This window comes from Rhincodon typus, chromosome 22 (genome assembly GCF_021869965.1).
Source record: "Rhincodon typus isolate 14 chromosome 22, sRhiTyp1.1, whole genome shotgun sequence".
NCBI lineage: Eukaryota > Metazoa > Chordata > Chondrichthyes > Orectolobiformes > Rhincodontidae > Rhincodon > Rhincodon typus.
In genome coordinates this window covers 47,623,242-47,634,775 of record NC_063353.1, presented here as the reverse complement: position 1 = coordinate 47,634,775, position 11,534 = coordinate 47,623,242, and the positions used below count along the sequence as shown (strand labels likewise).

The following is an 11,534-nucleotide window of genomic DNA, read 5'->3' as shown; positions in this document are numbered from 1 at the left end:
GCTTAAGTGGCAGGAAATGGGCATCTCCAATACAAGAATTGCAATAATAGTTCACTATGTTCAGTGGTTTTACCGTTTGATTCTCCCGCCACTAACATCCTGAGGGGTTACTATTAATCAGACCAGCCATCAATAATGTAATTTCTAAAAAAAATTGCATAGTGCCAAATAACTCAACTACTGACTCTTCAAAACTTTGAGATTAACTAACTACAAGATATGAGTCAGGAGTGATGGAATAGGTCCAAAAGCATTTATCTACCGCTGACCAAATGTGGCTGCAGTTCTTAACATCTAAGATGTACTGCAGCAACTCCCACCTTGTGGCTTTGACCTCTGAGAAGGTAAAGGGCATTTGAATACTACCACATGCATGTTCCTCTCCTTTAAGGGCAATTAAGGAAGACAAAGATTGGCCTTGCCAGTGACATACACACCCTGTGACTGAATTTTTTAAAAAAAAAAATGACATTTACCCTGCATTACCAAGCTGGGCTTGTATGTGATGATGCTGACATTGGGTGCACAAAATGGAGAAGTGTCCATTCTCTAGCACTGACATCTCTCACTTACTTGGTACCATTAGTGAAAAAAGAAAGGCTTCATATTCAAAAGCATAAGCATTTCATACTAATGTTGCAAAGAATGTTTACAGCATAGGAAGAGTCCATTCAGCTTATCAGGCCCATGCTGGTTCTCTAAGAGCACCTCAGCTAGTTCTGCTCTCTGCCCTTTTTATGCAGGTATGCAAATGTTTTCCATTCAGGTGCTTATACAATTTCCTTGAATTTGCCTGCCCCCCCCACACACAGGCAGTGCATTCCAGATCTTAAAATTACTTGATATTTAAAAATCATTTTCCTTGTGTAACCTTTGATTCTTTGGCCAATCACTTTAAATCTGTGGTCTCCGCTTTTTAATCCATCACCTACTGCAAACAATTCTCTCGACTTACCCTTATGCAACCCCTTTGTGTTTTGAACATTCAATCGCTCTTCTTGCAGTTCCAGCTCTCTAATCCATCATGGAACTCAAGTCCCTCATTCCTGCAAATCTATTTTTATAACCCTTCCAATATATTAACATCTTTCCTCAGTGTAGTGCTCAAAACTGAACAACTATGCTATCTAGGCCAGACCAGTGATCTATAAAAGGTTCAACGTACCACCTTGTTCCCTGGCCAACGTCTCTCAGGCTTGCTGCAGTGCTCCAGCAAAGCTCAGCACAAGCTACAAGAATAGCACCATATTTTCCTCTTGGGAACTCTATAACCTTCTGGACTCCATACTGAGTTCAACAATTTTAGGGCTTCAGGCACCTCCCCTGTCCTTACTCCAAAACCCTCACGCTAGGCCCATTGTTAGCCACAACCCATCAATAGTCCCCATTAGCAATTATTCATTCCCCTAGGCTGACTGTCATCCACTCCTTAGTCTGACCAACTGTTGTTTCTCTTTTTTAGGTTCTATCTTGACCTATTGTTTACTCCTTACCCCCTCCCCCATCTTCTGCATGAAAAAAAATCTTTTTTCTAGCTCCCATCAGTTCTGAAGAGGAGTCACTAGACCTGGAATGTTAACTCTGATTCCTCCCCACAGATGCTGCCAGACCTGTTGAGATTTTCTAGCAATTTGTTTGGGTTGCTGATTTGCAGCATCTGCAGTTCTTTGGTTTTTCTCACGGCCCCCCCCCCCCCCGCACCCGAACAGCTTTTGTACTTTCTTTTTGAAGCCCATAATCATACATTTTTTTACCCATTCCTCAAGCTATTCACCTTCAGTAATCTGTGCACATATACCCCAAATATCTGATTCTGCACCCTTTCAGAATTACATCCTTTATATTGTGCCTCCTCTTGTATGTCAGCTGTGGCTCAGTTGTCTTGGAGCCACAAAGACTCAGCGTTCAAGTCCCACTCCAACCTTGAGCACGTAATCAAGGCTAACTCTCCAGTGCAGTTGCTGAGTGAATGCTACACTGGTGATGTTGTTAGTTGGATAGGATGATAAACTGAAACCTTATCTGTTTGACAGGTTCAATGTAAGAGAGGTTATGCCTCAGTCAATATTACCAGAATAATCTGCTTATGATCATTAGCGTTTGTAGGAGTTTGCTCATCACAAAATAGCTGCTGTATTTCCTGCATTCATCAGTGATTATTACTTCAGTGGCTATAAATTGGTTTGAGACTTTGAGGTTGTGAAAAGCACAACAGTATATAAATTAAAGTTTTCTTTGATCTTTTCAATCATCTAAATGTGCTACATCAAACTCCTCTGCCTTAAATTTTGTCTGCAAATGTTTGCCTTTTCCCACCATCCTGACCATCCTTCTTAGGCAGTCCCTGGAGACCAAAGATGATCTTGTATTCTGGAGTTGTCCTGAGATGACTAAATAGACTAATGCATGATCTGCACCCACTGTCATTGGTGAGGCGAGCAGTGTTTGATGAGATGTGTGAATGGAATCCGGAGGTTTTCACACAGTCCTTGTTTGCATTCAGTCTCCACCTGGTCCTGTTAAGGATGCTCCTTCTCCAGTTTTTTGTCTGTGGCAAGAGTTGGTGATTATGTTTTTTTCAGGGCAGTTTTGAGGACATTCTTCTGTTTTCCTCCTGGTAACTGCTTGCTGTGATGGAGTAGAAAGCTTGTTTTGGAGTCTTACTTCAGGCTTGTGGATGATGGGGCTTGCCCAACATGCCTTACAGTAACCACAGCCTTGATGCTTGAGAGATGCTGGCCTATGAGCAGTAAAGGTAAAAAATAGAGTCATCATAGTCCTACTGGATCACAGAGATGCTCTCTTAGAGGTGACTCGTGGTGGTTTTATCTGAGGATTAAATGAGAAGAGAAATTGAGGAGAGTCCTTCATTGTAACCTCATCAGGTACAGGAATTGGACCACACTGCTGATATTACTCTGCATCGCTGGTGGAGAATGGTGATGAATTTCTGCAGGGAGCCAAATTTGAGGAGGATGTTCTAAGTCCCTTGGGCTTTATAGAACGGATCCCAGGAATAAGGGCTTGTCATATTAGAAGTAGTTGAGGACTTGGAATCTATGGAGTTTAGAAGGATGAGGGAGATTTCATTAAAACTTACAGGATGTTGATAGGCCTTGACAGATTGGATGTGAAGATGTTTCCATTAGAAGAAGAGACTAGGATCCAAGGACACAGCCTCAGAATGAAGGGACGACCCTTTAGAACTGAGATACGGAGGAATTACTTCAGTCAGGAGGTGGCAAATCTGTGGAACTAATTGCTGCAGAGGGCTATGGTGGCCAAGTCATTGAGTGTATTTAAGACAGAGGTAGATAGGTTTGTGATTAGGAGAGAGATCAAGGGTTACAGAGAGAAGGCAGGAGAAACATAAATCGGCACAATCAAATGGCAAAGCAGACTTGGTCAGCCGAATGGCCTAATTTTGCTCCTATAATCTTAGTGTTATGATTGCCTCCTTCAAAGGTGAGGGATAGGAGGTTATGCATTTGTGCCAAAAGTGCTTCTCCACTATGAATTCTCACTGAAATGCTAAAACAATCAGCAATCATAGCCTTGCTGGTTTTCAGTTGTTGGACTGTCCTTTCATCCTCACATCGGGTTGGGATTGTGTTGTGGTGGTGACAGGTAGTACGTCATGGAATATGGTCAAGGGTACCCACATTGAGGGCTGAATCTTGGTTGAGAACATCCTTGGAAGTGCTACTGACTCAGTTTCTGTACTTGTTCAGTGTCCCTCCATTTGTAGCTGTAAGTAGCCCTGTTGCAGATGGTCCTAAATGTGCTGAAGAATCTAAGCCCGTTGTGACTGTTGGTGAGTTGCTGGATTTCTTGCACTCTTTCTGCCTGCCATCTGTTCTTTAGATCACTTTTTTTGTTGGACCTTGGCCTCATTTATCTGTAGAGTTGCTTTCTTTCCTTCACGTTTTGGTGGTGTTTGCTGTTCAGAACCACCCTATGTTTATGATTTAGCAGCTCCTGGATCTTCTGGTCATTCTCATCAAAGCATTCTCTATTCATCCTGGGAGAGAAACTCCTTGTAGATTCTGTTTACGATGGATTTAATGGCAGATCAGGTACTGTGGACACTGAAGCTTCTTTTCATTAAGCATTATCAAGTTGGCTGAGGCACTGCCTCAGTAGATCTTTCTTCACAAAGTCCATCAATATTGCATGTCCTGCAACCATGCTTCTGCTCAGGCTGATATAGACATAGTTGGTCCAGTCATTGTCAGCTCCTGTCCTGCAATGATCTTTTGAGCCCAACACTCTAACAATAATGTATTTAAGCAGGTGCCAGTGTCTGGAGTGAGGGTGTTTCCATGGGGACTTGAATTGCCTCTCTGATAAAATAGGGCAATTGTTATGACCAGGCTATGCCTTCAGCATTTTGGTCAGGAGAATGGTGTTGGTGTTTCACTTCCCTGTGCCTTCCCAGCCAAATCACACCTTTCCAAAGGTTTGTTTCCCTCCCAACTCTGGTTTTGAAACCAAGGAGAATCAACTTGTCTCCCTTTGGGAGGCAGGAGAACAACTGATCAAGCTTGGAGGTGAACTCCACTTTGGGGCATACACACTGAGGACTGGTATACTGCTCCTGGGATAGGTGAGCTGAATGGTTTTGAAGGGTTCATATTCCACAAAGGAACTCATTAAGATGCTCAACAAGCTTGTTTTATGGCAAAACCATTTCCATGGAGTCTTTGTTCTTCCTTAGATACCCTCTGACAACTTGTTCTTTGAGCAGAGTTCTTTTCCTGCCTGCCAGGTCTCACTCAGGGAAGGGGTGTCAATATCATAGCTGGCATCCTCTAGGATATGAAAGCAGAGGATGTTCAGGTCTGTCACTGTTGGGGCCAATGTTCCCTCTAAGTTGCGCAACTGCTCGGGAGAGTCTGCTACGCTGATTAGCATGTAGACACATTGACGTCCGGTTCTGGAAATCCATGCAATGGCAGGAAATATTAAAGGAAAGGAGGCTGGGACGAAAGATGACTGCATAGGATCTTTTAATGTGGGTGGTTGTTGCACATAAGTTACCGGACATGTCAAGAAAAGGAGCAGCCCTAGAAGCGATCCCTGGGAAACACCAAGGCTGCTTACGTTACAAAAGATTGAAACTATTCAAAAAAACAACAGCATTTTGAAGTCACTATTTTTTCAGATATACAAACAGGTTTATTGAGTTACTTTCTTCATGAGGTTTTAAAATTGTAGATACATATTTAAGGAAAGAGATTTGCATTTAACCGTACAAAAATAAAATCACTTACCAGTCAATGTTGTTAATGGCAAAACTGAGTCATTGTCAATATCATCTGTTGACTGAATAAACCCATGATTCGATGAAACGATAAGTGTGGTTTCTTCGTCAATGCCTGATTCAATATTGGGAGAACGTAGAGCCTATTGAACAGAAGCAGTTACTGAGAAACATACAAAATACACCCCAAATTCAATCACAGCATTGGAAACATGAATTATGTAATATTTGGCTTAATAAATGAAAATATTTCACAATATTTTACAATAATGTGATATTATGAATATTAATGCTGAGTACGGAAATTCATCCGAGTTATATAGCATTCTCTACAATGGTTATTTGAAAGAACTACATGTATACAATAATAATTTTTACATCTTCAATTTGTGCTTAATTTAGTGAAATGTGACTTTTACAACTCTTACCTCAGTCACATAAGCACCACTTAGATCAGATTGCACTTCAACATTCTGTCTGAGGTCGGAGTCATCAATATTTACTTCTGAACCCATCACCTCTTCACTATTATCAGAGTTAAGGTTTGAGCGGGCAATTTCCGTTTCAGTAAGGTCTGTATGAACCGTGCTTTGGTCTTCAGTTAACTTTGCATGATCAATCTCGCTGTAGGCATCGGTTTCAAGTGATGTGGAATTAATCTGATTCTCTGTCAAATCTGTGTGGTCAATTGTGGAGTCAACAGTCAAGTCAGCTTGGGTTATTGAAGAAGTGATGTCATCAGTGGCAACAGCATGGATGATGACACTTGGGTGTGTCATTTGTACGCTGACGTTTTCATTACTACTGTGAAGAAGAGCCTCAGGCTGCAGAGAGATGTCAGAGTTGGTTGGGTCAACAAAATATTTTTACCAATAATATTTTTAAAACTCAGCACTCAAAACATGAATTATACCCTTTAAACAACCACATACTGCTAACTGGACACAGTAGTAGTTCAGAAAACTATTTAGATTTAAAGGATTTATACTGGAGAGATACGGACATAAATAGAATAAAAGTGCTTACAATTTGCTGTAAGGTTTTGTACAGTCACAGTAAAAACTGGGATGTCTTTCTAAAACTACATGTGGCACTAGTCAGACTGTAGCTGGAATACTGTGAATAGTTTTGGTCTTCTTGTTGAAGGAAAAATAGTGGTATAAAGTGAAGTTCAGAGAAGGTCCACTAAGTTGATTCTGGTTATCAAGGAATTTTCTTATGCATGATCGAATAGGTGGGCCTGTACTCATTGGTATTTAAAAGAATAAGAGACCTTATTGAAACGCAAGATGTAGAGGGAGGGTATGACAGGGTAGATGCAGAAAAGTTGTTCGCCCATGTGCAAAAGTCTATAACCAGAGGATATAATTTCAGCAAGGTAAGGGATTGCACATTTAAGGCAGAGATGAAGTGCAAATTCTTCTTTCAGAGAGTAGTAAATCTGTGAAATTCCTCACCACAGAAGGCTGTGGAAGCTGGAACTATATTCAAATTTGAGACTGACAGATTTTTAATCAGTAAAGGAATCAACGGGTTTGGGGTAAAGGCAGGAAAGTGGCGTCTTACTGAATGACAGAGTAGAGTCGAAGGGCTGAATGACCTACTTCTGCTCCTATGGCTTTTAGTCTTGTCAATAATACATTTAACACAACAGTTCCTAGTTACTGAAATATTTCTTAAGAGAAACAATAGAATATCAATATCATTCCAAGACTGTTGTTTTCCAAGAATTTCAGAGTTAGAAGGATCTTTCAAATTGGATAGAGGCCTTTTGGTTTATTGTATCCATGACTGTCAGCAAGCTCCTATCTACACAAATCCAATTTCCCAGCCTTGGTCCATAGCCTTGTATGCTATATGGCACTTCGTGATCATCTAAATACTTCTTAAATGTTGCAATGGTCCCGGTCTCTACCACCCTTTCAGGCAGTGGTTCCAGACCTACCACACTCTGGATGAATAAAATTTTCCTTAAATTCCCTCTAAGCCTCTTACTCTTTACCTTAAATCCATGCCCCCTAGCATTTACCCGTCTACTAAGGGGAAAATGTTTCATCTTATTGATTAGATTTATGTTCTTTATAATTTTGTAGATCTCAAATCAGGGCCTACCCTCAGCCTTCTCTTCTCCAAGGAATATAATTCTAGCCTATGTAGTCTCTCTTCATAGTTAAAGCACTCCAGCCTAGGCAACATCCCAGTGAATCTCCTCTGCACCCTCTCTACAGCAATCATATCCTTCTTATAGTATGGCAAACATAACTGCAAACAATACTCCAGCTCCATCTATATTATACTGGGCAACCATCACGGAGTTTCACCATAAGCATACATCATTTATTTGCCAGGTGCTTAGGGAGTGGAATTCAGGTGTACTCATAGGCAGGCTAACTCGATGACATCTCAATGTCAGCTACATTTCACAACCAGGGTGCATACAGGTATTTGATACAAAATGCAGTAAGATTTAGCTATGCTGTGGAGGTTGTTTACCAAAAGCTTACAAATTCTGACTTGACTTAGCGATATTTTATGTTATCACCAGGTGCTGACAGGAAATCTAAAATGAGTCATTGATCCCAAGTTAGCATGAAAGAAAAAAATAATCAAGATACTTTGTTCAAAACTGAAATATTTCATGCTAAGATTTCACGTTAATATTTCATACTAAGTTTCCATCGGTGTCAAACTTACACCATGATCATTATATTAAGTACTTGAGGAAAACTGTATAATCATATTAATATTTCAAAGCTACATGAACAGGTTCATAAATCCATACTTACTGAGAGTGTGTGCACAATAATCTGTTCTGGAGAGGATGGTGAGGTAAGGGTAACTGTTGGACTTGTTGTCAGTGTTATAGGAAGACCTTGACTTGAGCTAGTCTGGATCAGGTAAGTTCCTGGTGTTCCTGTGGGCTGTAACCTGAAAGACTAGGGAGAAAAAAGCAACAAGGTGAGCTCCACATAACATAGCAATTCAACCCTCTAAAAATGTATATTGCTGAATAAAAGACATTTTATTGAAGCTTTTTATCTTGCACTTACCATGACAATTCACAAGAATACCAATTCAAGGAGAAAAAAAATTCAATATTTATACAGTATGAGAGAAGAGTGCTGATTGGTTGACAAATGTTCTCTGATTGGTAGAGACACTGAAATTGAGAATGCACCCATTATTGATGATTGAAAGTTAACTACTGAGCTATGTTTAAATTTTAAATCAGGAAGGTTTACTGTGATTGATCACAGCATTGCCCTAAAAAGAAATGAACCCATTTTGTTGAGTTAAAATGGCCAGTCTGTGTACATGTTCTTTCTGACTGCAAAGAACTGGCCCCTATGTTGTAATTTACGTAGATGCCATTATAAATAAGTGTGACACACTGCAGGTCAAAGTGACAATCCTAAATTAGTTGTCAAAATAATTTTTCACACTCAGGATTATTCAGCAAATGATCTCCAATTGCAAAATCACATTTAATATTGGACACTGTGTTGTCATTTTTGCAAGTGTGGCCTGGTTGTGTACAGTTAGTACCTTATTTGTTTCCAATACTTGAGGAATATGTTGTTTGATACAATCTGCCAGTCTTCAGGGTGTATGCCCTACATAGCTGACATCACACTGAAATTCATCAACCACATACTCATTTGTGAGATCAGTAGACTATTTTTTTTGGCTTTATGGCAACGTCCTGTTAGTGGCGAACACTGCTCCTATAGCAGCATGGAACAGCTAGCTTCACCTGCTACCCATACCTATGAGATACTTTACACTTTCAGAGTAATCTCAGGTAGTCTGGACCAAAAGTGACAGTCTCGAGGATGTTCACACACCTGTGTTTATTAGAAGCTACATATTAATATATTGGTCTCCATTCTTTGCAGACAGAAAGAACACACATGCACACATAGAACAATGTTTCAACTCAACAAAACAGACAAAAACAAAACTGCAGATGCTGGAATCCAAGGTAGACGAACAGGAGGCTGGAAGAGCACAGCAGGCCAGGCAGCATCTGGAGGAAAGTAGGAGAAGTCAGCTTTTTGGGTATAATCTTCTTCAGGACTGGATGTGGGGGTAGGGGGAGCTGCAGATAAAGACAGGGGGATGGGGGTTAGCGGAATGATGGCAAGAGGTATACACCAGTAGTAGGTACAACCTGGTTAGTCGATTGTGGGGATGAAACCGGTTGGTAGCTGGGAGGGAGGAAGTGGGGCTGGAAAGGGAGCCGGGGAAAGGGTGGGAAGGTTGTTTGAAGTTTGAGAACTCAATGTTGAGTCAACCACTCCAACCCCCTCGGTACCTTCCCCTGTAACTAAAGAAGATGCAACACCTGCCCACACACCACCTCCCTCCAGGGCCCTAAACAGTCCTTCCAGGTGAGACAGAGCTTCACCTGCATATCCTCCAACCAAGTCGACTGCATCCGGTGCTCCCGATGTGGTCTTCTGTACATCGGTGAGACCAAACGTAGACTACAGACAGTTTCCCGAGCATCTTTGCCTGGCCCATAACGGCCAGCCTATCTCCCGCTCACCGCCCATTTCGATACCAACATCCCCTCCATCATGTCCATCCTTGGCGATTCGGAATGCAAATTTGAGAAACAACACCTTAACTCCCACCTGGGCACCCTATGGCCCGAGGACTCAACATGGAGTTCTCCAATTTCAAGTAACCTTCCCATCCACCCCTGGCTCCCTTTCCAGCCCCACCTCCTCCCTGCCATTTCACCTCCTGATCCTTCCTTCCAGCTACCAACCAGATTCATCCCTCCCATCGACTAACCAGGTCGTACCTACTACCGATACCCACCAATTACCACCATTCTGCTACCCACCCTTCCACTCACCCCACCCCACATCCAGTCCTGAAGAAGGGTAATACCCAAAATGTTTACTTCTCCTTTCCTCCAGATGCTGCTTGGCCTGCTGTGTTCTTCCAGCCTCCTGTTTGTCTAGGTTATAACAGTTCATTGACTTATTTCTCAGGGCAATTTCTGGACCGATTAGAATCAACCAGGGGTAAGTCATGGGTTACAGGTCCCTGGCACAGAGTCTGTCCCTGTTGCTCAGAAGGGAAGAGGGGAGAGGAGGAGAGCATTAGTCATTGGGGACTCCATAGTTAGGGGGACAGATAGGAGATTCTGTGGGAACGAGAGAGACTTGCGGTTGGTGTGTTGCCTCCCAGGTTGTGGGGTCCGTGATGTCTCGGATCGTGTTTCTGGGATCCTTAAGGGGGAGGGGGAGCAGCCCCAAGTCGTGGTCCACATAGGCACCAACGACATAGGTAGGAAAAGGGATGGGGGTGTAAGGCAGAAATTCAAGGAGCTAGGGTGGAAGCTTAGAGCTAGAACAAACAGAGTTGTTATTTCTGGTTTGTTACCCGTGCCACATGCTAGTGAGGCGAGGAATAGGGAGAGAGAGCAGTTGAACACGTGGCTACAGGGATGGTGCAGGAGGGAGGGATTCAGACACCTGGATAATTGGGGCTCATTCTGGGGTAGGTGGGACCTCTACAAACAGGATGGTCTACACCTGAACCAGAGGGGTACCAATATCCTGGGGGGGAAATTTGCTAATGCTCTTCGGGAGGGTTTAAACTAATTCAGCAGGGGGATGGGAACCTGAATTGTAGCTCCAGTGTACAGGAGGTTGAGAGTAGTGACGTCATGAATAAGGTTTCAAGGTCGCAGGAGTGTACCGGCAGGCAGGAAGGTGGTTTGAAGTGTGTCTACTTCAATGCCAGGAGCATCCGGAATAAGGTGGGTGAACTTGCAGCATGGGTTGGTACCTGGGACTTCGATGTTGTGGCCATTTCGGAGACATGGATAGAGCAGGGACAGGAATGGTTGTTGCAGGTTCCGGGGTTTAGATGTTTCAGTAAGATCAGGGAAGGTGGTAAAAGAGGGGGAGGTGTGGCATTGTTAGTCAAGGACAGTATAACGGTGGCAGAAAGGATGTTTGATGAGGACTCGTCTACTGAGGTAGTGATGGGCTGAGGTTAGAAACAGGAAAGGAGAGGTCACCCTGTTGGGAGTTTTCTATAGGCCTCCGAAAAGTTCCAGAGATGTAGAGGAAAAGATTGCAAAGATGATTCTGGATAGGAGTGAAAGTAACAGGGTAGTTGTTATGGGGGACTTTAACTTTCCAAGTATTGACTGGAAACGCTATAGTTCGAGTACTTTAGATGGGTCAGTTTTTGTCCAATGTGTGCAGGAGGGTTTCCTGACACAGTATGTAGATAGGCCAACAAGAGG

The 11,534-nt window shown here is 42.4% G+C and overlaps 1 protein-coding gene across 1 annotated transcript in view; it reads right to left on the bottom strand.

The window, feature by feature from the left end:
* dmtf1 (cyclin D binding myb-like transcription factor 1) overlaps positions 1–11,534 on the bottom strand; it is a 68,665-nt gene that overhangs the window by 2,155 nt on the left and 54,976 nt on the right. Inside the window, exons 11-13 of the mRNA XM_048610013.1 lie at positions 8,050–8,199; positions 5,692–6,087; positions 5,274–5,406 (exon numbers count right to left, since the gene is read on the bottom strand). Of these exons, the coding sequence (XP_048465970.1) occupies positions 5,274–5,406; positions 5,692–6,087; positions 8,050–8,199 (679 nt within the window). The remainder of the gene's footprint in view (positions 1–5,273; positions 5,407–5,691; positions 6,088–8,049; positions 8,200–11,534) is intronic.